The sequence below is a fragment of the Canis lupus genome, chromosome 15 (assembly GCF_048164855.1).
Source record: "Canis lupus baileyi chromosome 15, mCanLup2.hap1, whole genome shotgun sequence".
NCBI lineage: Eukaryota > Metazoa > Chordata > Mammalia > Carnivora > Canidae > Canis > Canis lupus.
This window is the reverse complement of record NC_132852.1, coordinates 43701061-43728843: the sequence shown is the minus strand read 5'-3', so window position 1 is coordinate 43728843 and position 27783 is coordinate 43701061. Positions and strand designations below refer to the sequence as shown.

General features: G+C 55.0%; 1 protein-coding gene and 2 long non-coding RNA genes across 10 annotated transcripts in view; 2 read left to right on the top strand and 1 right to left on the bottom strand.

The window, feature by feature from the left end:
- The window catches only part of DPP6 (dipeptidyl peptidase like 6), an 826229-nt gene that overhangs the window by 791351 nt on the left and 7095 nt on the right, over window positions 1-27783 (top strand). For all 4 annotated transcript variants that reach the window (XM_072776861.1, XM_072776859.1, XM_072776858.1 and 1 more), the window contains exons 18-21: window positions 12111-12209; window positions 16070-16139; window positions 18389-18583; window positions 25953-26007. In XM_072776861.1, the coding sequence (XP_072632962.1) occupies window positions 12111-12209; window positions 16070-16139; window positions 18389-18583; window positions 25953-26007 (419 nt within the window). The remainder of the gene's footprint in view (window positions 1-12110; window positions 12210-16069; window positions 16140-18388; window positions 18584-25952; window positions 26008-27783) is intronic.
- On the bottom strand, window positions 233-27522 carry LOC140604999 (uncharacterized). 4 transcript variants are annotated; one of them, XR_012007797.1, is made up of 8 exons: window positions 27418-27522; window positions 24951-25010; window positions 15662-15771; window positions 14204-14348; window positions 13067-13180; window positions 4245-4333; window positions 3733-3867; window positions 233-3559 (listed from the first exon to the last, which is right to left on the bottom strand). It is a non-coding gene; the product is annotated as an uncharacterized lncRNA (long non-coding RNA). The 4 variants fall into 4 exon arrangements; XR_012007796.1 differs by lacking the exon at window positions 27418-27522 and having other exon boundaries at window positions 24951-25200; XR_012007798.1 differs by lacking the exons at window positions 24951-25010; window positions 27418-27522 and adding an exon at window positions 17041-18242.
- Window positions 18944-25946, top strand: LOC140605000 (uncharacterized). Of its 2 annotated transcripts, none has more exons than XR_012007799.1 (3): window positions 18944-21318; window positions 22360-22498; window positions 22895-25946. It is a non-coding gene; the product is annotated as an uncharacterized lncRNA (long non-coding RNA). The 2 variants fall into 2 exon arrangements; XR_012007800.1 differs by lacking the exon at window positions 18944-21318 and adding an exon at window positions 21497-22248.

Sequence of the window (27783 nt, the reverse complement as noted above, 5' to 3'; positions counted from 1 at the left end):
GTGAGGGAATCCGGCCTGCTTATTCCTATTTGGAGACTCAGAGATGGTGATGTCCCAGCGGCTCCCCCACGATCGCCGGTATCCATCAGTGTGATGGGCCCTCAGAGGCCAGCCGGATGCCCCGGCCCCACAGGTGCTGAGGCCCGGAGGCCACTGCGGCTGGACAGGGCCCCATCTGCGGCCTGAGCAGAGCCCACGGCCTTGGCTGCGCAGCCTGGCTCTCCCCTGGGGGGCCAAGTCTCAGGCACCCCGTGGGTGGGGGACCCCTTCATGGCACAAAGGGCTTCCCGTCCATGCCACTGCAGGGGTGAAACTCTCCAGAGTCTCTTGAGGACCTCCCAGCATATTTGTGCTTGAAGGGACCCCATGCAAGTTGACACGCATCCTCGTGTATGTAGGCGGAGGATCAGAAATGACGTGTCTGGTCCCAGGCAGACTCTCAGGAAAGCTGAGAATAAAGAGAACGTGCCCTCTGTCTCTCCATTCCTTGGTCCTGTCCCCGAGGAACCCTCTCAACCCCCTACTACTTCCCACTAGGGTACCACATGCCCTGCCAGGACCCTGCTCTGTATCATGCCTCCAAACAAAAAGTCAGACCTCAGACTTTTTGGCAGGAGTGACTCTGCACATCCCTCCATTATAAAGGCAGACAAGTGTCAGAGACTCTGGTTCCTGTCCCAGTGGTGGGGCTTCAAGTGCAGCGGTCATGGGGCAAAGTGTGGAAGACAGGGTCTCCACTGTTCTGGTTAAAAAGAGGCCAAAAGGTTCAAAAATACATAAAACAGACTGATTTAGGGAGACAGTATTTAGAGAATAATCCTAAATGATGACGATATTTCACAAAACTTATCAAATAATCACTAGAAATTCAAAAGTCAAAGATAACACCGGGAATCGATTTTAAAAATCACTTAAAATGCAAAAGTCCAAAAAAGGGGTGTGAGATGGATACAAAACCCACTCTAAACACTCGCATGGCCATTGATGGGGAGGATGCCAGGAGCAGGCTGCATCGGCCTTCCTGGAGTCCTCCTGGGGAGGGGGTTCTCTGGGTGCAGAGGTGCCCAGCCCAGGCCTCATCTCCAACACAAGTGGGGAGCTTTGTAGGAGCCTGAGAGGTTTGGGGGTCTGGCCACGTGTCCAGTAGGCACAGGGTGTGTGACATGCGACTGTCTGGGCATCCCCCCTCCTGGCCACAGGCTGCCCACTCTTGTGGGCCAAAAGGCTTGGAGCATCGTGGGGAGTCTGCCCGAGGGATCGGCCAGGACGCCCACCACAAGGCAGGTATCCACAGACACAGCCCAGCATGCCGGCCCTCTCTGAAAAAGTGTTCATGCTGGAATCTCTTTAGCAGTGATTTTCACTGTGAAACATGGAACTATTTTGCCAAGCCTCAACTGGAGCATCTCTTTTCCTGAAGAAAACAGATACTATTCACTTAGAGGATTTGTTAAAACATAAGAGAACATAGATCGTGGTGTAGATAGACAATGGGATTTTACTCAGCCATTCCAAAAGAATGAAATCTTGCTGTTTGCAACCACGTGGATGGAACTAGAGGCTATTATGCTGAGAAAAATAAGTCAATCAGAGAAAGACAATTATTATATGATTTTACTCATGTGGGATTAAAGAAAAAAACCAGGATCATAGGGGAAGGGAGGGAAAAATAAAATAAGATGAAATCAGAGAGGGAGACAAACCATCAGAGACTCTTAACTCTGGGAACAAACTGAGGGTCACTGGATGGGGGACGGGGTCACTGGGTGATGGACATGGCAGAGGGCATGTGATGGGATGAGCACTGGGTGTGATGTCAGATTGATGAGTCCCTGACCTCTAGCTCTGAAACTAAAAAGAAAAAAAAAAAACCAAGAGTATATAGATAATTTCCTGATATTTTATGAACTTTTTCCCTTCTTAAAAATCTGAATGGGATGTGTGGGCAGCACCATTGTGTACCTGTCAGTGTCCTGCTCTAGACACTGCCGTGTCACAGAGGGTGTCATTGTGGGGGAAAGCTGGGTGTGGGGTGCATGGAACTCTAGGCCTATTTTTGAAACTTCCTGGGAATTTAAAATTTATTTCAAAATAAAAAAACCTTTAAAAAAAAATCTCTAGTAAAAACACAAAACTAGCTCTAGATGATTCCCCCCCTGCCCCCCGCCCTTTTCTAAGAAAGTAGGTTTGGGTCTTCTTAAGAAAGCCGTGCACTTAAACACTGTCCCTCGCTTCTTTGGAGGATGCCGTTAGGATTTCTTCCGAGTCGGGTGATGATGCAGCGCCTGTTTCTGAGGAGGCTTTGTGGCTCGCAGCTGTGCTCAGGCCGGGATGCGATCACGCCCCCGGGGCTCCCGAGGCCAGGAGCCTGAGCCCAGGCACAGAGTCCACATCACGGCTTTTCCTCGGGCTCCCGTGGGGATGAAGACAAAGCAGGTTTATGTCTTAGATGCAGAACAACATCAATAAGACATTTTGTTTGTTCTGTTTATAAACTGGGGCAACGTGTGTGTGGGTCCCCTGATCTGAAAGAGGGTCTGGGTACGACCGCGCCATGCGCCTCCCTCGGGCAACACAGGAGAGCTCTCTGTCTGGGCTGTTTCCCCTGATTCTGCAGGGAAACCAGACGACCCCCTTCTTGCCGCTGGGTTGGGGGATTAGCAGCACAAAAACCACCCCACCCACTCAGTCCTGAGACACCAGCGGCTGTAGTTGTCGTTGGGGAGCCCCCTGACAAACCAGGCGTTTGCAGACACATTTCACTGTTTGGGGTTCAAGAGCCACAGTCGTAGGGGATTCCCAGGGGAGGGGAGCCCCATGGAACAAGGAACAGAAGTGCGCAGTTGGCACGTGGTGGGACATTCCGGTCTGACCATGACCCCGAAGGTGACCCCTTGTGCTCCATTCATCTCAGTGAAGTGCTGATAACCGGGAACTGGCCGACGTCTATACTGCGTGGCGACGCATGGCCTTCTTTCCTACCACACGTGTTTCACAAGCCTGCTCATGTGTGCCGTCGCGTTTGAGCCCCGGCCCTCCTGCTGACTCATTCGCACTCTGGGGAGATTTCACCCCTACTTCCCAGTTGCTGCATCTCTAGTTCTTACTGTGGCACAGAGTTTTCCGGAATACTGACGTAAGGCAGCACGCTAGACGCAGAACAATCCTGCAGCTGAGCTGCTGGTGGTGCCCAGCACCCAAGAGGAGAAGAGGCCTGTGTCGGGGTCTGATTTACATCCAAACACGATAGTGCGAGGGGAAACAGGGAGGCCTCCCCCCTACCCCCCGCAACGGTCCCTGCGGGGCCATCCTGCCTCTGCGTCCTTGTGCATCCAGACATCACACTGCACAGAGACTCCCCCTGAAGTGTGACAATCTCGTGTGTCTGCAAGGTCCCGGCCGCACACTGGAACACCCTGACAACAGTTGCCCTCTGCACGTTCCCGGTCTGCCCCGACGGCTCTGCGGTCGTCAGGCCCTCCCGGCTGCCCCAACGCTTGTCCTCTTCTCACTTCCACCCTCGAGGGGAGTCGTGATGCAAAATGGCCATGGGCCTGCTCTGCAATGGAAAGACAGAGGGTAAAGCTCCGGGGGGCCCTGGTGACTGAGACAGCCCACGCAGGCTGGCTTCCTGTGAGGGCCGGCCACACAGCCCAACTCATTGCATCCCTCTTGCTGGTCACAGCTGGCTGCACAGTATCCCAGGAAACGGCTTCGATCCCAGCTCCTTGCCTTTCAGATGAACTCGGGGATCCGTTGCCACTTGGTGACCGCTGCTGGGAGTGCCACCACTGGAATCTGAGGAGCTCCATGTATGGCCCCCAGGGCAGCCCCCCACGGAAGGGTGATCTGTCACCACTCTGGAGCCTGCAAGTTCAAGATCGAAGTGTTGGCAGGGTGGGGGCTGTGCTCCGGTCCCACCCCTCATAACCCCCCCAACACCCTACCCCCCACTTCTGGTGGCTACTGGAACTGTGGGCATCCTCGGTGTGTACAAGCATCACTGTTCCTCTTCCCACGGCCTCCCCATGTGCGTCTCTGAGCCCAAACTTTCCCTTTTTATAAGGACACCACTCATACTGGATTAGGGCCCCTCATGGCCTTAGCTAAACGTGTTTCTTCTGCAAAAACCCTAACTCCAAATACAGTCGCCGTCACAGGTCCTGGGTGTGGGGATGTCAGCATCCTTGGGGGACATGGTTCGACCCACAGCACAGCAAAACAAGGGTCTATGATTCACTCACACAAAGTCCAGGTCATGAGATTCTGGGAGTGAGCTGGGGATGCAATTTCCTTCTAGACCATGGCCCATCACCTTCACATCTGCTTCTGGCTGTGTGGACAGGAAGAAAGAAAAAGAAGATTCTGTGGGATTTTTTTGTACTAAGGCCTTGCAGTGGTATGCGTTGTTTCCACTGGTCAGAATTCCCTCGTGGGGACCCACCTAGATGCAGGAGAAGCCGTGAAGGAAGGGACAGACCGGTGAGTGCCAGGCGTCACTGTCACAGGGAGAAGGAGGGTCTAGGATGCAACTGGCTGCCTTTGCTAAGTCCCTGAGAGGAGTGACTAAGTGCTTCATTATTGGCCATTTTGTAGAAGTCACTCTGCAGAAGCGAGCCTGTCACATCGTCCCCTGTACCAGCCCATGGTGGTGCTCTGCACAGGCCCCAGGCTGAAGACAGGTATGCTCGGTGCCAGAGGGGTCCCTATGAGGAGGGGGGAGGACCCGCCTGCCAGGGAGGGTCCTCTGACTATGGCCGGGAGCACCAGCGCCCAGCCTGATGGTGCAGGAATGCAGGAGGAGAGGTGTCATGGCACGGACCCCACGGAGGGGAGCACCGAGGAGAGACATGTGCTTATGGGGGCACAACCCTGGGGACCTGCCCCTACACCCCGAGAGCCCAGAATCTGCTGAGGGCACAGAGGACAGAAACGTCAAAACAGACCTAAACAGGGGGGAGAAGCCTTGGAGGCCTGTATTGGTTAGTGCCTGGCGTGGGCAGTGATATGAGTTCTAGATCTTTCTCAGACCGAGAGTCAAGGTTGGAAAGGCCTAAAGGGACTTGTGAGCCTTCATCTAATGCTCCGAGACAGTCAGTTGCCCACTTTCAAATTTTGTAGAGATTTGAGATTTGGGTTATTTTTGTGATTTTTTTTTTTTAAATTCCTCATGTTCCCAACTCTGCTGTAGGAATTCCCAGATTACAAGTGACCCCTGTTTGGAGGGGTAGGAAGGACGCGGGGGCTGAGCAGTGGTTCTTTTAACTCACTGGGTGTCAGGCTGCCGTGCATGTGAGGGCTCTTCTCAGGAAAGGAAGGAAGCCTGTCTTGTTCTGGGAATCTGAGATATGGATTTTAAAAAGGATGTTACGTAACAGCCAATGGAACCTTTTCGTTTTCAAGGCTGGAAGTGGGAGACCCTAGGAGGTGCGGGTCTCAGGCGAGGCACAGAGCTCCCGGGAGGAATCTTCCTCCCGCCCAGAGTGGGCTCATCTTTGAGGATGGTGTGTGGTGAGCCTGACCCCATCCCCGTCCCCCGGGGCTCCCTCTGTCTGGGACACCTATGGTCATCTCCATTCCCTGTGTCCTCAGCAGACACAGACCCCACAGCCTGGTGGTCTGATATGACACACATCCCCCAAGGGCTGTGGCGGGCCCCAGTACCATCCAATGGCGCACGATGAAGTTCCTTGCTCCTCACCAGTAACCCATGAGGGGAGCAACCCGGCTCCACTTCACAGATGACAAAACTGAGGCTCGGGTTGCAGGATACCGATAGCTAATGTAAGATTTCTTCTGGAATTCTGACACCTCGAGCAACCGTGACATCCACAGTGACCAGGCCGGCATTTATGAATCGCTTGCCATGGGCCCACTTCATCCTCACGTGACACAGTCTACTGTCACCCCCATTGTGCAGTTAAAGAAACTGAGGCCACGTGTGCATGCACACACACACAGCTAGGAAGCCATGGGTCCAGTTTCCAGCCTGGCCCCGTCTCTGGCCCACCATCCATTGGCCTTGCCATCAACATGGCAGATCCAGTTCTCCATCCTGTGCCCACACAGATGGCCAGGAGGCCAACGGCTGTGCCCCCAATGGCTGTGCCCCCAGACGTCCTCTCACCCTGCACACCAGGCCACCTGAGCCAGCTCTGGGTGAGTGCCTGTCCCCTTCCCCACTCAGAGGACAAGAAGATGCTGCTTCCGTGGTCTTAAAGGACTGCACTCTGACATTTCACCTGCTGGTGATGGCCATTCACTGCCCCATCATTGTTGCCGGGCTGGGCATCCATGACTTTGAACGTGATGGGGCAACCGACCCACCCCTGGGCTTCATACATGGAATCTGGCATGTGCCTCTTTACAGCAATGTACCAGATCGCACTGCCTCGTCCAGAACCCAGGCCTTGGCTCCCTGACCCCAACTACTTATCCCTGACTATGGGGGCCCCTCTCCCAGGCCCCGGGACACAGGACCTGGAGACCACTGTGCTGTCATCATTGTCTAAGTAACATGCTGACAACCGCAGATTCTCTGATCACTGCTCCGGAAATCAACCCCGGTTTAGTCAGCCTCTGCACCAAGTCCCTAGTGGTGTTTGAACCCCATGCTGGGTTTCCATGGGGCAAACAGAGCTACTCAGCCACCTCATGTGTCAGGAAGGCCATTCTGACTGGCTGTGTAGATAGAGACCGGCACGTGGGGGCCGCGTGCCTGCAGCCAGGGCAGGAGGGCCCTCCGTGCCTCGGGAAGGTGGCTTTGGGAAAAACTGTGGGAAGCCTGTGCTCCTTGATGCTGACAGGCACAGATGATAGAGGCTGCAGGGTGGCTGCACGTCGGGTGAAAAGGGGTCCCTGCAAGGTCAGGGGCCTGGCTCTGGGCGGATGGTCGCATCCATCCCGGCCCTGCTCGGAAATTCGAAATTACTGTTTCAGAATTCTTTGTCCTTTCTTCACTTCCCCTCTGACCCCAGAGCCACCCTGGGAATATTTGACTTCCTTCCCTTTAGAAAATCTTATCTACAAGCAGAGCCTGCGGGGTGTTCGCAGATGTGACTCTGAATTATTTAAAAGCTGTTTCCTTAAGAACGTAATTATGGCTGGGACCGCAGTATACTCGTCTGGTGCCCGGGTATTCAAACAACTTAGGTGCTGAGATAGAAAAACCAACAAAACCACAGTTAATATGCGGCTGGTTTCAATGTAGGAATGAGAGGGAGTGCAGCTCAGTTGTGCGGACGCCCCATCGGCAGCCACGGCGCCCCGACCGCCAGCCCCGCAGCGGCAGGAGCAAGTGCAAGTGTTGGTGGAAGCGGGCGTGACCAGTGTTCACGGGTGGCACCCCATGGCATATTCTTGACTGCGCACGTGGGGACCCCAAGTTCCCGGCTCCCCAGGCCCGCTGCCTTACCAATGCTCAAGGGCAGGATTCTCTTCTTCCTCACACAGACTTTTATAAAGATGCAAAACCAGGTCACTGCAGGTGACATCAAGGCGATCCTTTCTGGAGGTTAGACCAGACATGAGCTGCGTGGCACCCAGGGCCTTTGCTCATACAGGGTCCCCGCTGCCCTGGGGCCACGCCTGCCCCTCCTCGTCTTCTTCCTGAGTAGCCGCCCACGGACCATGGCCTCTTCTGTCGGCCGTGCATGCAGGTTGGGGCGGAGACGGCAGTCGGAGAGTTCAGGAGGTGTCCCCCAAGCATGAAGTGACCCGTCCCATCAAACCCTTAGTTGTCCGTGTTTCTGCAAGTTCCTCTGGATCCCCAGGGCTCCGCACACAGGCAGCCTCTATGGGGGCAGGGGATCAGGTTTTCAGATGGATCACATTGGGCCAAGACATGGCATGTTGGGTGGGTGCGTACACGGAGGGAGCGAAGCGCCGCGTGCCTTCCAGCCATCAGGGTACCTGCCTGGCATCCTTCCTCGCTCCATCGGAGCTCACTGCCACCCACTCACCGCTGCACCCCAAGCTAAATGGCGGCGTAGTTAATTGTGGGGAGGGGGCCGCATCGGCCCTGTTGACACATATCCCTGGTCCTGAACAGAAGCCAGTGGCTGGGAGAGGCTAGAGGTCACTTCACCTAGAGGGACTCTGCCTTCAAGCTTCTTAAAGTCCTGCTGAAGACAAAAGCAGATCTAGCAACATGAACAATTATTACCCAGACCCCGTGACACCAACTCTAACAGCTAGACGGTTGGTGTTCAGAGAAAGGACATCCAGGAGAGGAAGGAGTCCAGGGTCCGTGCCGGTGTCGGCTTCTGTTAGATGCTGGCCACATGTCCCCACATTCAGCCAAGTGGAGGCTCCCCCAGTGCTGTGAACCAACACGGTCTGGGAACAGCCCGTGGGCCAGGCCGCTTCTGCCTGCGGGGACACAGCTGGGAAGCCAACCTCCGTGAGCGGGCCTCTGCTCCCATGGTCTCACTGTGTCCAGATCTGATAATAGCTAATTCCACCAAATATTAGAGGGGGCTCACATTTAATTAAGGAGTGGCCATTTGTATGCTCCAGACTGGAGGTCCCCATGGCACCAAAGTCAAAAGAAGAGTCCTTCGGGAACATGCCAATCTTCTCTTATTTCCTCTGCTGAGCCCCTGCCTTCTTTGAATGCAATTATGGGAACAAATAAAATGGCTTAACTCAACTCCCCTGTGGACCAGCCAGCTCTCTGCTGATAAAACCAGTTGTGTGGGCAATCATTAAATGAGAAATCTAATATTTAACTAAATTTAATAGTCTGTTGCTTTGGTGCCTCTGTGAAGGGTGGGATTTCAACAGAGAGGCGAGCTATTCAAACGCGGTCTGCAGGGTCTGTGCTCGATTAGCACACTCGGTGCTCCCGCTCGATGCCGGAGCTCCGGGCTCTGGAATTGGATAGGCTGCATGTTCTCCGTAACACCAGGCAGGCCCAACTCAGGGGGCAGCAGACCCGCACTGCAACCTATGTTTGAACTTTCTCCTTCAGGATCGGCCTTGGAGATCACTGAGTGTCAGAGATGCAAATGCAGCCGAATTGTGTTGGTTCTCTCTCATTTTGAGAGCTGCTGGTCCTGGTTGGCCTTGCCACCAGCAAACCTCCCCTGGTGGAGGGTGTCACCTGCACCCCAGGACCCAACACGTGGGGCTGCCTCTCGGTAGCAATGGGCCATCCTCGCTCCTATGCATGCCGGCTGACTCCCCTCATCCAGCTTGACCTACATTTGCACACCCCCAGCCCCTTACCAGTTTCCACCTGGGCTTGTTTCACAGACACACAGGGAGGGAAGGATGGCGGGCTCTCCGAGGGTGGAGGCTTCAGGCGACCCCAGGAGATCTGTGCACGGGCTCCCACATCACCAGTAAATTGCGTCCTGCCCCCGGCATGAACTCAGTATTAACCTGTGCTTGTCACGAGTCCTTCAAGTACCGTCAGCTTTCCGTTGGTGTAACGGAAGTGTGCTTTGGTTCCATTGTGGGTTGTCTTATGCGGGGAGCAGTGCATGAGAGGCTTAGATTGCATCAACTCTTGCACCCCAGAGGCCTAAGTAGCCAAGAACCCCCAGGCTCCTGAAGGACCCAGGAGGACCCCCCTCTCCCAGTCCCTCCCAGCTTCTGGTCCAGCAGAGACCCTCGAGGGGCCATGGAAAAGGGGCCAGGTGGCAACAGGGAGAAAGACTGGAGTGGAAACCCAGACTCAACTCCAGTGTAGGCACATCATTCCTGGAGTGTGGATCAGATTTCCACATGTAAGCAGGTGACTGGAAACTCGTGTGGTTTGTCTCTGGGATGAGACCTAACACTGAAGCCTTGGGAGCTGGAGGACAGGGAGAGGCAGTCGGGGAAATGACCACAACTCTTACCGTTGGTGCTAAGAGGGGTACCCGACATGGGCTTCTGTTTACGGAGGTGATGTTTGGCCTGATGGAGAAGGAGCCAGGGAAGAGCGTTCCAGTCATAGGGAAGAGTGAGTGCCAGGGTCCTGCGGCAGCAAAGAACTGGAAAAATTCTACTTTCCTTCTAGACTTTCCTACTTGCCTTCTAGACTTCCTGCCTTACCGTCGTGACAAGAATACAAATAGGAAATAGTTTCCATCTCACAAACCAACTCCTGTCTGCTGACTGTGCATGCCAGCAACTGTTAAAAGGCCGATGGCATTTATTTTTTTAAGGTTTATTTATTTATTATTTTAGAGACAGAAAGGGAGAGAGAGCTCAGAGGAGAAGAGAGGGGCAGAGAGAGAGAATCTTGCGCAGACTCCACACCTAGCGCAGAGCTCCACATGTGGATCAGTCTCATGACCCTGAGATCATGACCTGAGCCAAAATCAAAAATCAGATCCTCAACTCACTGAGCCACCCAGGTGCCCCAGGGATGAGGACATTTAGACTCAGCAAAAATGAATGCTGTGTAGGGTCTCTGAAGAGTCCAAGCTAGGGTGTGGGGCAGGCCGTGGGGCGCCCCCGCCACCCTGGGGCAGCATGTGACCACGAGGTCAGTGTGCCATCTCTCAGCCACATTGCCGGGCCTCAAAGTTGAGGTCAAGTCTGCCTGGACCTCAGTGCACATCCCATGCAGACGCAGCTGTGCCGTCCCGCTATCTACAGAGGACACCATTTCTCGCCTGCCATGTGGTGTTCAGAATCTCCCAAGGCATTGGTCTGAAGGATTTTTTTTGTCTATAAATCTCCCGATTTGAAAATTAGTTTTACCATTTCCCCCTCACCTTTTCATCAAAGCTAAATTTTCAAATATGTGTCCAGCAACGTATTAGACATTTTTTTGTTTTGTCCTATTTGCTCATCACACGTCCTGGAACTGTCGCCGTCTCCTGGCGATGTGGACGTTTGCCAGCCCTGCGCATAGACAGTCCCTCAGATCCCTGAGCACCATGGGTGGCCGCGTGTCATTCAAGATAAAACGACTCAGTGCAGGAGCTCCTGCTTCTGGGTCAGGTTTGGCCTTTAGGTCCCATTGTGGAGTCACGTAGGGAGTCCGTTGTTCTTAAGGGGAGTTATTACGGGGATGGTTCACTACCCCTCTGTAGCGCTGCTTGTACTGCGAATTTACTCTGTAAAATATTCATGAATGTCTCGAAGCTGTTTAAGGAGCCAAAGGCAGCATTCCTTGAAGACAAAATTTCCTTCCATAATGGGCCACAAGGTGTCTCCACGTGTAGGCTCAGAGTGAGAAGAAGAAAGGCGGGAGGTTTTTATTATATAGATGGTGACGTAGGGGGAAGGGCCTTTTCAGGAGGAAATTAGTGAAGTGGGCTGACGAGGAGCATTCGTGCACCTGGAGAGGCGCCCAGTGGTGCCCACGTGAGTGAAGACTCCTCTCTCTGACTGGGAGGGAGAAGCGCTAGTCCCACTGCAGTGTAAACTGTGCTCATGTGGCCTTAAACTGCCAGCTGAGGTGATCATCCAGATTAAGGTGTCCTAAGCCAGGTCACATTATGAGCCAGGTAAGAGATCCGAATCCACTTTCCCTGCAAAATTATAATAAAGAGCACACTCCAGCCTCCACTCTTCTACCCTTCCTTGGTTGTTGTGGCCACTGTATTGGAAAAGCATCTGTCCTAACAGATATGTGATGTTGGTTTTCCAAAACCAATAAAACATCTCCAGACCAGGGCTCCCAGGGGGCTCGGTCGGTGAAGCGTGTGCCTTCAGCTCAGGTCATGATCCTGGAGTCCTGGGATCAAGCCCCACATGGGACTCCCTGCTCCATGGGGAGTCTGCTTCTCCCTCCTCCTGCTCATGCTCTCTTGCTCACTCTCTCTCTCTCTCTCTCTCTAATAAATAAATAAAACATTAAAAAAAAAAAAAGAAAAGAAAAGAAAACACATGCCCAGACCTATACGTGTGAGAAATGCCATGAGTAACGACAACCTATGGGCGGTGGGGGAGTCACCTGATATGGTGGAAAGAATGTTCCGTCTGCCCCAACCTCCTGACTTGGGACAGGGCATTCCACCTGGTCTCGGTTTCCTGGTCTGTGCACAAGAAATAATCATCATCACCCCGGGGCCTGACCTAGGAATTGGCGGTCTGACGCATATGAAAGCCTGCGGCTTCAGTAAGAAATCACTGGGTCTGACTGTGTGATTTTTCGTTCTCTCTCTTAGAAATTTTTGATCTAGAAACAAATGAGCACGTACAGAAAGCCGTACATGACCGACAGATGCCCAAAGTAGAATACCGGAAGATCGAGGTTGACGATTACAGTAAGTGCCGCATGGTCCCCCCGAAGCAGCCCGACCGCGCTGGATTGACTGTGCGCACCCGGGCTCCCCCGCCACCCCCTCCCCCATCCCCACCCCCCACACCACACTCCTGCGGGGCCTCCAGGCTGGAAACGCTTCCCAGCCTGCAAGGGGGAGGTTCAGGCAGGACTCAGGGGGAACACATCCTGCGCTGAGCTTACTGTGCTCAAAACCAAGAAACTCTTCGAGCAACAGACCAAGGAAAGTGGAGCATATGATTTCTCTCCTCAAGAGGCTGACATTTATTCTCTCCTCTGGGGGAACATGTCATGACATCATCCGGAGAAAACAGACTTCCTCTGGAAATCCCTTTTCTGTTCCATGCGATATTTGCCTGCTTCATTGTCTAAGCTTTCGGAGCTGAGCATGGGCTGAGGAGGCGTCCTTGCATCCAGAGAGATGTACGGGGAGGGCTTGGCGTGCTCTCACAGCCCTGGCCGCACCCAGCTCCCTGCCTTGCTTTGTGCCCCTCTTTGTCTCGAGCTGCCCACTTGCTCGTCCAATAAGCTTTCATGAGTGCTAACACTGTGCTGGACCCCAGTGGGCACTGTGCCCCAGATACTGGGTGGATGTGGACTCCGATGCCCAGGAGGGAAACAGAGTCCTCATAGCCTCAATCCCCCTCTTTGCAGATGGCTCACCAGTCTACCCAGCCCACCCTGGGGTCCTCACTGCCCACCAGTGGTTTACCCTTGGAGATCCCACGTGCATAATACCCCAAACACGTCTCACTGTCTTTCCCCCAGAGCTCTGCCCCATCCCCAGACTTCCCTACTTTGGGGGATAACACCCTTCTCCTACACAATGCGGGTTCTAACCTTGAAGATCTCTGGGTCGTTCATTCAAGTCCATCCACGCATCACCTCTGAGGTTGGCATGTAGGTTTCCTCTCTTGGCCAAACTCTGATGGATTGACCATAACTGCTGGAGCTCTTTGTTGAAGAGGAGCAGAGTGTCACCAGGGGTTGATGGGAGAGTGTTGAGATTGATTACTGATGTCTGAACTGCAGGGTGGTGGGGGGGCAGGGTGGTTGCCATGTGAGACCATCCCTAGAAGCTCTTTTTCTACCTGTTCCCTCATGGAGGGGCAGTGGCTCATCACCTGGACCAGTGGGCCCAGGGGCATTATTAAGTATCCCCTTATAAGAAAGGACATAGTGACCTAACAGCCTGTGACCCCCCGAGGTCAGGAACCAAGGCTCACCACCCCCCCATGAAACAGAATCAGACTGACCCGAACAGCATATATGGCAGAGCTGCATCCTTTAGAGGACAAAAAAATAAAATAAAATAAAATGGCCCAGGGACTCAGAACAGAGCATTAGTGGACTGGGGTCACACACAGTTTCCCAGGAAGGTGGGACCTGGACAGGCTTTAGATCTTGGAGTGGGCTTTAGGTTGGCAGGCAGGAGGACAGAGTGCAGTCCAGGGCTGGGAGCAGCATGAGCCAGTGCTCACTGGGGGGTGAGTCAGGAGACTGACCTGGACTCACAGCCTGGGGGAGAGTCCTGGCATGTCGTGGACACAGAGGGACCACTCACTGGGAAGAACCTTCAGTCCATCCATAGGCCACTTGCCAGAACACCCTGATCCTATTATTGAGCCCTATGGAGTCACACTATGTTAGAACTAATCTACACATTCCTAGAGATGCAGGTAGGGTTACATATTCACCTCTGAAAATCAAGAAATATGGAGTACAAATCCCTGTCCCCTGCCCTCGGGCGTGGAGGCTTTCTCTTTTAAAATACCCCAAGGGTGATCCCTCCAATGAGGAAGACAATGAAGGAGATGAGTAAGGAAGAGTCTAGGGGCGGGAGAAGAAACAAACAGGCAAACCACAAATGGGGTCTGCAATGATGTGTCCTGGCCAAGAAATGTGGTTAGGGCCATGGGCGGTGGGGGGGGGGGGGGGGGGGGCGTCTCTTCCCACAGATCCAGGGGTCATTCCCACCATCCTTTCTCCTAGATCTCCATGAGATGCACCAGATTCCACAGGACACACTCAGCCCTGGAACGACGGGCAGGTGTGGGCGTCCAGGGAGCTGCAAGTCCAGCAGGCAGAGCTCAGGCATGCTGATTCACGAGAGGGAGAGAAGCTGTAAATTGAAAAGAAGCAGTAAATTAAAAAGACATAGAGAAACTAGGGCACCCACGGATGCTGGCCATCAGTGCTCAGGGGAAATTGTAGAGCTGAACATGAGGGGCAGGAAGGTCACAAGTCTAGGCAGAGCATGAGAACACACAAAGGTGGTGGGAATCCCAGCTCTAATCGCGAAGAGAGCTACTCTGGGCACTTCAGGGGGTTCTCCCACAAAGGAGCGGTGTAAAATGCAGGAAAAGACCTTTAGAAACAAATAACTCTCCCACCTTTGCCATGTGAGGTTTCCTTCCAGTCTGAGGCTTCCTTGGTAGGTGGGTGAGAATGCAGGTGCTGGGAGAGCAGGTGTGTGTGGGGACTGGGCCCCTGAACATCACACCACCTTGGGGGCCACCAAAAATCCCAAACCTGTGGCCCCACCGACCCATCCTGTTATGTTCTGTTGTTTCATTTAAAGCCACCAGAGGCTGGACAGGTGGCTCAGTGGTTGAGCGTCTGTCTTCGGCTCAGGGCGTGATCCCTGGGTCCTGGGATGGAGACCCACACCGGGCTCCCCACAGGGACCCTGCTTCTCCCTCTACCTAAGTCTCTGCCTCTCTGTGTATCTCTCATGAAAAAATAATAAAATCTTAAAAAAAAAATAAGTAAAGTCACTGGAGGCTAAGGCTTTCCTTAGGGAAGCATCCGTCTTCAGGAAGGGCCCCCTGCCCTGGATGCAGCCAGTCGTGGCTACGCACTGCCCTGGGCTTATCAGCGGCAGAGAGCAGCCCTGACCATGTTTTATGGATAACGCAGTGATAGAGCCCGACACCTGCCGTTCTGCTGGTCCCTGGGCCATTGATTCAATTTGCAAGCTATTAACATTCACCCAGAATCAGTAATGAGAGCCTGGTCGGCAGGCTGCGGAGCCAAGCACCCCAGCCTGAGACGTATCTATAGTAATCGTACTGAAAAAGCTACTAATTCCAATTTAATTGCTAATCTGGGTAGTAGTTACCATCAATAAACAATTTTTTCTAACTTGGGCAGGAAGGTTTGTTTTGGGCGGCGAGGGACAGAAGGAACTGGTGAGGGAAGCCCCTGCCTCCCAGCCTGGGTCCCATGCTGCCCGAGCAAGATCTGAAGGAGCTGGCACAGCAGCCCCGTTTCCCCCCAGCTGCCCGTAGCTGAGGCCCTGCAGGCAGTGGGATGCCAGCACCAGCCTGCAGACATGGGGGGCCCACCCCGCTCTCAGCCTCTCCCTCATGGCTGCGGTCCGCCCCCTGAGCTCACCCCATCCCCGTGACCCCCTGATGCCTGTTCCCACTTAACTGCATGTTGCAGCAGTGCTGCTGGCAGAGACGCAATGGCGCCCTTGGGATTTCATTTCTCCCCGCCCGGATTTCGGCCGTTAACAAGTGTTCTCGGCATTCCAGGCTTTCCTGCAAAAAAGGAAAAGTTTCAGCCCACTCTGCAAGATTGAATTTGCGCCTCAGATGGAAAAACAAGGCCCCAAGATGGCTGAGCGATTTGCCTGAGGGCACTCAGCCGGCCAGAGTCCCTGAGGTCATCATCGGGGCCAGCTCCGGGGGGCAGGTGGACCCCCGGAGCCTCCTCCACAGTGTCCTTCTCCCAGGCATGCAGGAGCACCCCTGACCACTGGGGCACCTCGGCCATCGCCCCTTCCTTCCTGCTCCGTGGGCCCCTCTAACGTGCTGCCCGTGTTCTGCTTCTGCCTAGACTTGCCCGTTCAGATCCTCAAGCCAGCAACCTTCACCGACACTGCCCACTACCCCCTGCTCCTGGTGGTGTGAGTATCGATGCCTCTTTCTGGCTCGGGCTGGGGGAGGGTGTTGCTGGCCTGGGGACTTGGTGACCCCACCAGAAATGAACATCCAGACTCTTAAGAAAAAGACAAGCGTGAGACCTGAGGTTGCAAAGTAAGAGTGAAGCCAGGTTAGGTGGCCAGCAGGTAGCAGGCCGTGAACGGAGCTGGTGCCCCTGCCCCAGCCTACCTCTACTGTGGGGCCTGGAGCCGGGCTTCGGGGGGACGGGCTTCGGGGGACCAGGGGGCGCTACCCAGGCTGCAAACAGGCTCAGAAACAGACGGACAAGCTGATCTGGAGAGTCAGGTGGCCGCTCGCATGAGGGGGGCGCTCAGCTCCCCCAGGGTGCAGGCCGCTCCAGTGGCAGAGGCAGGCACGGCGGGGCATGGGCCCGGCTCCCCAGCGGGCTCCCCGCTCACACCAGACCTGCCGGGGCCTCGGCAGCTTCAGCCACCGTGAAACGGCCTTGAACGCGGTTCCTTTGCCAACCAAGGGTCAGCTCAGACATTTCGTGTGTTACTCAAGGAGCCCTCAATTGAGATCATGAGAACAAGTGTTCAGAGCTCTGTCACCACCTCGGAAGGGGTCGTCCTGACGGGAGAGCCTGCCCTCACTGGGGTGCGCGAGATGAGAACTGCCCACCCTGAGGGTTAGACAAGTGTTAACATGGGTACGCAGAAGTGATTTCAAAGGCAGACGCCAGCCAGGTGTTTCACACGTGTTCTCTTCACCTCCACGTGTGCTCTTTCATGGCCGTGGAGCATGAGAATACTAGGCTCTGTCACTGCCCCCCTGGGAGCCGCCACTCATGTTCACTTGAAAGAGGTCCAAGTGGAGCAGAGGCCTGTGCTGGGGTTGTTTTAGGGACACCATGAAATCACCCACCTGCATCAGCGTCAAATGGCCTGATGAACCTTCTCCTGTTGCCCGGCTCCTGTCCTGGGGATTCGGTCCCTCAGCGACGGGAGGGCTTCATTATGGAGACGCCCTGGTGTAGATTCCAATATCTGATTCGATTTTGCAATTAGCCCACTTTCCGTACTGTTTGGACAGGCTTGGCACTTTGCCAACGACCACACACGTGTGTCACACACAGCCCCTCACACACCCCTCACACAGTCATACACACCCCTCGCACACACATTCATCACATACCCCTCACACATACATACCCTCGCATACACACACCCCTCCCACACACACCCCTCACACAGTCATGTATGTCACTCACACACACATTCCTCACACATACACCCCTCACACACATTCCTCACACACACACCCCTCACATACACGCCTCACATACCACTTGTACACACACCCCTTACACAGCATACACACCCTCACACACACATTCCTCACATACCCCTCACATACACACCTCATACACATACTCCTCAGAGACACACCTCATACATACAATCCACACGTACCTCACATACCCATCACCACTCACACACACCCCTCACACCCTCATATACACCCCTTACATATTCTTCACACATACATGCCCCTCACATACACACACCTCTCACACACACACTTCACATACCCATCGCTCACAGTCCTCACATACACCCACCCCACACACACCCCTGGCACGCCTGTGCATACATACACCTCACACACCCCTCATACATACACTACTCACACATACCTCACACACACTCCTGCATCCACACTTCTCACACACATATACCTCACATGCCTCACACAAACCTCCCTCACACACCCCTGCATACATACTCCTCACACACACACCTCACACATGTCTCTCTCACACACACCACACACCCCCTGCCTGCATGCCTGCGGTCCCCAGCAGAAAGCCAAGATGGCGGTGGCAGTGGGAGCCATCACCTCCCTGAAGAAAGGGCCGGCCAGGTCGTCTTCAGTTGGCTGGCTCTCAGCATGGGGCCTGGCCGTCTGTTGCTGTTGCTGGGTGAGAGGCTGGCCTTCCGTGCCCGTCCTGTCCCACGAAAAGGAGAAGGACTCTACTACCATCTTCACCTTCACCCGTCAGCGTGCCGGTGAACGCGCAGGCCCGAGCCTCCACGCGGGATGGCCAGTCTGCGGCCCTGGCCGATTTCGGCGGCATCCATGCTGCACCGCGGCCGGAGTCAGGCTGGGCGCCGTGATCGGGGAGCCGGGACCCCCGGGCGTCATCGGGGCCCGGCGTCTGTCGGAGCGGCCAGCACCGCACAGCATGCTGAGGCCTCGGGCTCTCTTCCAGGGACGGCACCCCTGGGAGCCAGAGCGTGGCCGAGAAGTTCGAGGTGACCTGGGAGACGGTGATGGTGAGCAGCCATGGAGCCGTGGTGGTGAAGTGTGACGGCCGCGGCAGCGGCTTCCAAGGAACCAAGCTCCTGCATGAGGTGGGGCGGAGGCTGGGCTCCCTGGAGGAGAAAGACCAGATGGAGGCCGTGCGGTGAGGACCCCCACGGGGCGCCAGTGGGAGAGGCAGTGGGGGTGACAGCCCCTCACGGGTGTGCACGCTTCACACGCAACCCGCTCACACTAACAAAACTCTACGGGCGATTCCGAAGCAGGCTTCGCGGGGACTCCAAGTAACGTTCCCCCCGGGGCTCCTGCGCTAGTTGCCAGGGCAGGTAGCCTATGTGTCTAGTGGATGACAACATGGTGCCGGGCCCATGACTGGGACTTGCCTGGCTCCCCGTGCTGTGGTCACAGACCTGGGCCGGCGTCCACACACGTCTTGGCCATTCCTCACAGAGGGCAGGGAGGGAGGGAAGACGGGAAGGGGGGGTGGACAATATGGGTGGGGACGGAGCCAGATGATGAGGCGCTGCTTTTCTGAGGACACGATCCCTGACGCATCCAGGGGGCCAGTCAGGAAGCCCTACTTGGCCCATTTTTGTCTCGTTCCACATCTTTGTCAGTCAGAGACCAGTACAGAGCAGATAGAGGCTGAGCACCAAGGGACAGATGCTCCAAATTACTGGAGTTTTATAGTTGCTCTGGTAAAAAAGACATCAAGAGCCTGTTCCAGGCCGGAGCCTGTTCCAGCGCTCGTGCTCAACAGGTGGCAGTGGTTTTCACGGTCTGCCGGTGTGGTGGACGGCAGCGTCAGCATGACAGCCATGGAGAGATAGATGCTGCAGAGTAGCTCATCCAAATCTGCAGACTCCCGCCCCATGGAATGACAGGAAGGGGAAGGGGACCCAAGTAAGGACAGTTAGCTTCCCAGGCAGTAGAAGTGCGGGACACCGGCCCCTGGGTCCCCGGAGACAGTAGAGCACAGTGTGCAGGTGCTAAATACGTGTCTCCTGAAGGGCTGCAAGGAAGCGTGGTGTCCCATCCACCCATTCCCATGGCTTGTGTGCCTTGCAGGCTTGACACCTTTCACTTCACTGTCTTGTGACGTTTCTCTCTTGTTTTTGGAAAGATTGGTGGCTTCTGGTAGGTGCTCAGTTAAATAATTTTCAACTGGATGAGATGATGAGTGAGTGGATGAATGGCCCTCTCTGCTCAAGGGCATCGTGCGCTGATGGAGCAGAGATGAGGCGACATGCCCAGGGCCCTGTGCGGGTTACAAAGTACGAAGGAGGAGAACCTTCTGAGGACCCATGGTCCGGGAAGATACACCTGCTAGGATGCCTTTGCCTGGAAGTTCACACGCAGGCAGACGAAGTCAAACATGCTTTAAATATAAGGAGCTGTATTGGCCCTGGAAGTCCAGAGTGATGGTGGGCATTGGGGTTCATTGAGCCGGAGAGCCAGCAATGCCACCCAAGGCCCAGGTTCTCTCCATCTCTCTGCTCAGCCAAATGTAATGGCCTCATCCAGAGCTGATTCTCCTCATGCTCATGGGATGGCTGCCAGGAGCACCTCAGTTCATGCTTCTTCATTCATCCCCTCCAGCAGGTTGGGGAAGGAGCCACTTCCAGAAACTTCCAGAAGGGAAGGGAGGAGCCTCCCCAGAAGCACCCACCAAACCTCTCCTTACATGCCCCTGACCAATCCTGGACCCAGAACCCATGACTGGCCAGAGAGGTGTGGGCTGTCACCCTGAGACCTAGGAGGTCCCCCGGACCAGTGGAGCAGGGAAAGAAAGGTGGACAGTTAGGGCCCCTGGGGCTCTGTGCAGAACGGGGAGGACATGGCAGGGGTCCTCAGCCAGTGGTGTTCCCTAAAAGGGGCAGGGGTCCTGGCTGGACTTGGAAGTAGGAGTGGGACTTCCATCAGTAGCCACGTGGGGGCTTGTGTTGCAAGACGGCAGCAAAGCCTTCCTCCCTCAGTGTCCCCCTTGCCCACCCTGGTCTTACTCCCCCATGGAGCGTGGGGCGTGGGGCACAGAGCCTCTCACCCCAGAGGCCCCAGGCAGAAGGACGCCGTGTCCTTCAGGCACACCCGAAGCACACACCCCTGCAGGTGCTTGGCTGTGTCTAGCCGCTCCCCTCCGAGCACAGGAATGAGAGAGAGCAAAAGGCTGTTTCAGTCATGATGTTTTCTAAAAATAAGGAATTGATCTTGCCATCTGTTCAAAAAACAAGGCAGAACTTGTCCCGGAAAGACAGTGAGTAATGTCCACCGTTAGGCCACCGAGGCTCACAAGCACAAGACTCCGGAAGCCCTTCGAAAATCTTACAGCCATCTCAAGACAGGCGAGGAGCTGAGGCCCAAACCATTCCAGCCACACAGAGCTCTACCAAGCTTTATTAGGGTCTGGCTCTGTATTTTCATTTCAGAAAGAAATGGCCCTGTTTTATCAGATGTCTAAGAAACCACGAGGCTGGCCCACCATGCTAATGCCCCCAAGGTCCCCGGCCCTCTTTGTGATTGTCCTGGAGCCCTCTGGGTCAGCTCCTGATGTGCAGCTGACATGAGCAAACCCCCTCCCCAGCCCAGCCACTGTGTATGGGAAGAGGTGTTTGGGTACAGGGTGGAGCCACACTCACTTGGAGCATAAGCTACAGAGGCAAACAACCCTGCCTGAAGGGCTTCTGGGAGGAGGTGACCTTTGGGCAAGACTTCAAAGGATTAACAGGGATCTGTCAGGCAAAAAAACAGGAGATGCCAATTCAAAGCAGGGAAGATATTGTAAGGGCTTGAGGTAATACAAAGGCACCATTGTTCAGGGCTCACTGAGCACCAGGGGACCACAGTGTGAGAGGGCAGAGGAGGAGGAAGATGCATGGGGAGGTGAGGGGGATGGAGGAGGGACAGGTGCATGGGGAGGTGGGGGGTGGAGGAGGGGCAGGTACATGGGGAGATGGGGGAGCGGAGGATAGGCAGGTGAATGGGGAGGTGGGGGGGCAGGGGAAGGGGCAGGTGCATGGGGAGGTGGGGGCAGGTGCATGGAGAGGTGGGATAGGGCTAGATGGCAAGACGCTGCCCACAGCATCCTAAGGAATCTGAACTTGCCACGTACGCAGCAGAGTTCTGCAAAAGACTTTTTAAGCAAAGGCGGTGGCAGGGTGAACTTTATTTTTCAGAACTGGAATTCTGGTAGCATGTAGCAAGTTTGATGGGTCAGTGGCCTGACAAACTGAGTAGTTAGAACAGAGGTGAAGAAGAGTGAGCATTTGCAGGGCCGTGGGTGGGGTTAGGGAGATCCGAGGAATGGTGAGGTGTCTAGGCCAGCCAGATAGGAGCAGGAGCCACGACAGACCCCAGAAGAGACCTCGGCCACGAGGAGGGAGCTCCTGACAGGAGCTGTGCAGGGAGGGAGCCAGGACCAGTGCCCTGACCACTGCTCCCTCCTGCTGGCACTCCCTGTGGGCCGAACACACCAGAAGCCAGAGGACAGGGGAGCCGTTGTCACTGTTCATACTACTCATCCCCGGGGGCACTGAGTGCAGTGCAGCCTGTGGACAGCGAGTGGAGGGGATGCAGAGAGGAGGCAGCCCACACAATGACAAAGGAGGAGGAGGGTGGGGAGACCGGTCCTGGCCTGGGGGCTACGTGGGTGTGGCCTCGAGGCTGCCAGGTGGGACAGCTGCCCCAGGCCTGCAGTGGGGAAGCTGCAGGCCTGAGAGGGTCAAGGCTAGACCCTCCAGAACAGGGGCACAGTCCCGGCCAACCAGGCAGGAGCACAGCCTCGGGGAGAGGGCGCATCAGGACTCTCGGCAGGTGAATGACCATGGAGTGGGGCATGGGGCTCTGCCTCAGAGCCGGAGCCAGCGAGGGGTGAGCTGTGCAGAGCTCAGACCCATCACAGTGACGTCCCCACCCATCCCACAGAGCACGACAAAGGCCCTGGCAGTGTTTCTCCTCCCACCCCCGTTGGCTCCTTTTTCTTCCCAAATCAAGCCTCTGTGAGGCTCTGAGCTTCCCCTGCTCTGAACGGGCCGTGGCACCTGTGTCAGCTTGGATCCCCAAGGTGGGTGCCGGGGTGAACGTAGCACAAGGTTTCGGTGGGGGTTGTCTGTGACGGAGGCCCGGGCAGGAGGCAGGCCCTTGTGGCTGCAGTGGACTCTGACACTGCAGTGGAAGGGTGAGGATGGAGGACACGGGGCAGAGGGTGGGGATGGGGGTGCTAGGGTCTGAGAGAGAGACAGCAGAGGATCCCATGCAGGCAGCGGAGGCCCAGTTGTAGGGCCGCTGCTGTGCTCAGTGGCCGGGAGCACAGCTTGGGATCCCGCAGACCCTGTGCGGGGGGGTCAGAACTTGTGATCACTGGTCAGGGCAGGTTCTCTCAAGGGAGATGGGAGGCCACGAGGTGCGCAAACTTGTGCCCTGTCCCCCTGCCTGAAATTCCACATGGCCCCACATACAGCCCTGCTTATCCAGGACCCTGGGCCGCCACCCGGGAGGTGTTCCCTTGACCTCCTGTCCACGCAGTTCTCACTCGCTCTGACCAGCTCATAGCTTCTCCTCGGGTTTCATTGCTTGTGTGCTCGGCTGCATCACCACCCAACAGGCACACATCCCATCATGCCATGTCATCAGTGCTGCCACCATGTCACCCTGTTAGCCCATCTCCCATAGTAGATGGCACTTCTTGAGAGCTGGAGCCCTGGCACGCCAGCACCTCTGCACACCAGCCTAGAACTCAAGTGCGAACTCAAGGCAGGCTCTGTAAAGACACCCTGATGGATTCTGCTTCTGCACCAGCTTGACCTCAGACCACCCCAGTAATAAAAAGTGCTCCTTACATATGAAATCAGGTCTCCTTAGTCTTGGGATTTCACTGTCCACCAGGAAAAAAACAAAAAACAGAAAACATCATATTTGCTTGGTTCACTGGTGAAAATACAGCTACAAGATAATAAAAATAATTTGATTTGGAAAAAACAACCACCCCTGGAAGACTCCAGAGTATTTTCGAAATGAGGGTCATTGCCAAGATTTCTGGCATTTAGATCAGGAAGTGAGTCACCAGGTAATTAGATGAAGGGGTTGCCAAAGACCCAGGGCCACCCTCACACTTGGAAGGAGGGCTGAGAATGGAAATCCAAGGTATTTTATAAGTTGGAATGGAGACCTTTGTGGTGCACTTGGCTCACACCATGCTCCATGGTCCCCACACATGGCCACATGGATCACAGCAAATGTGATCTGGACATCAGGCCCTAGGGCAGGATCCTCATGGGACGCAGGGGATCAGTTGTGAAGATAGCTGACTGAGCCAGACCAACCCACCAGATGTTCCCAAACGTGCTTCTGCATATCAGGGGTTTGGGGCACGAGGAGACAGTTGAGGAACTTGGAGATATGTCTGCACTGATTCCAGATAGGTGGGAATACCCACAAAGCTCTGGAGCCCAGGAACGTGGTGTGTGTGTGTGTGTGTGTGTGTGTGTCCATGCGTGCATGTGCACCTCCACATCACACTCCTGGCAGGTGTGATTTGAAGCCGGTCAGGTTATCCTGTGACACCTGCACAACGTGTTTTTGTTTTTTTTTTTTCCAAAAAGCAAATTTATTAAAGTGCTCTATTAGTTTCCTGGAGCTGGGACACCAAAGTCAAGGTGTGGGCAGGGCCTTGCCCCCTCTGAAATCTGTACGGGATATTCCTTCCCTAGCTCTTGCAGTTACTGGGTGTCTTGGCTTGCAGACTCATGGCCACAATCTTCCTTCTTAACATGGGGCTCCTCCTAGGTCTCTGGGTCTCTTCCCCTCTAAGGATGCAGTTACCCTGGATGACGGGCATTAGGTCTAACCTCATCTTAACTACTTACATCTGATAACCTTATTTCCAAATACGGTCACATTCTGAGGTTTTAGGGGTTAGGACTTGACCATGATTTTTGGAGTTTGACCCATAACAACTGTTTAAATCAACAGCAGCAGAGGCCTATGCCCTGTGCCTGCCCCTCCCCACAGTCCTGCTTGGCGGAAACAACCACTCCCAACCCTGCAGGAGCTCCCAGCAGCTGAGGATTTAGCAGTTCTGCACACACACACACACACACACACACACACCACCCCAAAATGTCTGGTTAGATCAGTCGTTGGGGATGCAGGACCTCCGTAGATACTGCTCAGCACAGAGCTGGTGGCCCACTCCATGCCCCAGCTTCGTCTGCATTGTTTGGTTCTGGACATGACGTGTTGCTTGTCTTTCACTTGAGAAGCTCTCCACAGACCTACTCATAACATCTCCCCCTTGTACCCAAATCCTGCTCATATTCCTGCTAGTATTTCAGTTCAAATGCTAAAACATTCTCCTAATCTGTCAATTCCAACTTTCTTCTCTTTCCTGCCTCTGTGGGGCTGGTGGCCTCTAGGCCCACCCGGATGTTCTCTTACTACTTTCCTCCATTGGGGAAAGCCAGGGACGGTGTTGCTCCAAGCTGGGCCCTTGCCCCCGGGAACTTATGTCCACTCACCTTGGACGTTGGCCATAGAACAGCTGTTCTGATTGCGGTGGACGGCCCGCATCCTGGGACCTAAGGGTGGGGGGTGGAGGGTGGTCCTTAAAGACCTGGCTCTGAGGGCTTGGTACCCAGATTTTTACACTCCACTCAGGCTGAGAAGGGTAGTTATCAGTGATGAGGGCTCCAGCCAGCCAGCACAACCCAGAAAACAGCCACAAGGGAATAATCATGAAGAAGTAGAAACGGAAGGACCAGGGCTCTGCAGGGAGGTGCTCTGGCAGGGGGTGCATATGTCACAGAGACCCAGACAGCAGCCAGTCATTTGCCAGCAGGTGGCTGGACTCCCACTGCTGGATTAGGGTCCAGGAACCCAAAAGATTGCTGTCATTTTGTGGGGAAACAAGGGACGACCCCTGAGGAAGGGTGACAACGGCAAGGCAGGACCCCAGCAGGGCCAGCTGGGGTGTCGAGTTGCCCGTGTCCGAGGCAGGAAGCACGAAGCAGGGGTGAGTCTGCCGCCAAACAGGTACAAGCCAGGGACCACTCCCCACCCCAGCTCTGCCCCCTGTGGAAGCTGAAGACAAGGGAGATGGCAGGTGGAGTGGGAGGCCAGCACCTGGTCCAAGCCCTTTAGCACAGAACCAAGCTGACCCCGGACAGCCCTCCCGGAGCCGGGGGTGGCTGGGAGTACCATGGTCCGCATGAGGGGCCGACTGTTGCAGAGTAGGGACCCAGCAGGGCCTGTGCTCCAGAATGGCATTGCCTCTGGCACTCCTGGCTTTCCCTAGGCGAGTTTTACAGACCTGGACAGTTACGGCTAGGGCACTGGGAGGCTTTCGGCATGGACGCCCTGCCTACACACTAAACAAAGAAAAGCAATGAACAGTTATATCTGAATTCCAGTATTTCCCTCGATGTAAATGGGGGTTTTCTTGCTTGGAATGGTTGTGGAGCATGGCTCTGGGCCACAGGGCAACTATGCCGCACACTCACCCTACCTCTCTTCTTTGGCAGGATGATGCTGAAGGAGCAATACATTGATAAGGCGCGTGTGGCCGTGTTTGGGAAGGTGAGCCTGCTCCCAGCTCATCTGAGCACCTCTGACTGAGAGCGCTGCCCTGCCCTGTCACCCAGGCCCCATCTCATTTGTTCCGAATGTCTCTGGTCTGATGGCAGGAGAGCCATTAGTTTTTTGCAAATGAGAGTTTGGACGCTGAGGGAGTCCAGCAAGGGGGGCCCTCATCTGACCTGCTCGTTTTTTTTGTTTGTTTGTTTGTTTTAAGATTTTATTTATTTATTCACGAGAAACACAGAGAGGAGAGAGAGAGAGAGAGAGAGAGAGAGGCAGAGACACAGGCAGAAGGAGAAGCAGGCTCCATGCAGGGAGCCTGATGTGGGACTCGATCCCAGGACTCCAGGATCAGGGCCTGGGCTGAAGGCAGCATTAAACCGCTGAGCCACCGGGCTGCCCTGACCTGCTCGTTTATCAGAGTCTCTGTCTACATTATCTGGAAGGAAAGAAAACGGAGCCAGGTCCTGTGAGAGCACTGGATCAGGCCCTTTGTTACCTGCCACATGCCAGCCTGCCCTGGTGCCAGGTGTGTCTCCCCAGGAAACAGGGGCAGGCATCCTAATTTCCCTATATCCCTACGCGCAGCAGCCACATTAATTTGCCAGGTTCACTGGCATGGAAAGAGGGGAGTAGGCGGTTCATGTTCTGCAGGGTGGCCCATGTCCACATCTGCTGGTGGTAGCTCATGTCGTGGAGGCCCAGGGCTGCGAGTCAGGTCCGTGGGGCCACCTTGTACCATCCAGGCACACCCGCCCCCATCCTTAGACAGCCTGGATCCATGGCCTCTTGATCTCAAGGAAGTGAGGCATGGACGGGTGGACACAGATCCATCTTCCCTCCAAAGGACCCATCAGAGCCTAGGCCCTCCAGAGGCACCTTGCAGTGACCCCGTGGAGGCTTGAACAGGTAACTCTAGGACTACTTGGATGCCATTGCCTCTGGAACCCCCGCCCAGGGTACATCTGAGACGTGGCACTGCCCCGGGGGCAATCCCACACATGGCCTCTGGGGACCCTCCCCCCAGAGGGAAGGAAGCAGAGGGGAGGCCCAGCGGCCTCTCTCCGAGGCTCAGGCACAGACCACGGCACGGGCACCGAGTCCTAGTGCCCAGTCCATGCCGGTGGAGACCCACTCACTGCCCGGGAGGAGCTTGGAACCAGTAGGATCATTTATAGGTGTAAGATTGGGTGTCAACGTCTGTCACGCATCCGAGCCCAGCCAGGGAGGTAACTACCCTCAGCCTGGGCCTCTGTCCAGTGCTCGCTCCTCCTCAAACACACCTGTAGCCTTTTCGACTTCTTTCACCTGGTCATATGCACTCACGGTCCCTTTCAGGGCTCGAGAGCTCGTTACTTCTCAGCCCTGAATAACATGCCCTGTATACCGCATATGTGAACATTCACCTACTTCCAAGTTTTGGCATTTATGAGAAAAGCTTATCTCATCCTCCCCGCACAGGTTTCTGTGTACACATGTTTTCAGCTCCTTTGAGTAAATACCAAGGAGGTTGATTGTGGGCTCATTAAGACAAGACACTCCTGTTCTGTAGGACGAACAGAATTCATTTATGATGTAACCAACACACAGGTCATAAAGGGTGCACGCTACAGTGAGGCTGGCACAGTGTGGGCTGCACAGTCTCCATCGGGTGCGCGGCATCTCCACACTTGACTGTCCCGTCCAACACACAGCCCAGCACACACCCCTGGACACACATACATGCACACCCCAGGACACACACATGCACACCCTAGCTCACACACACACATGCAC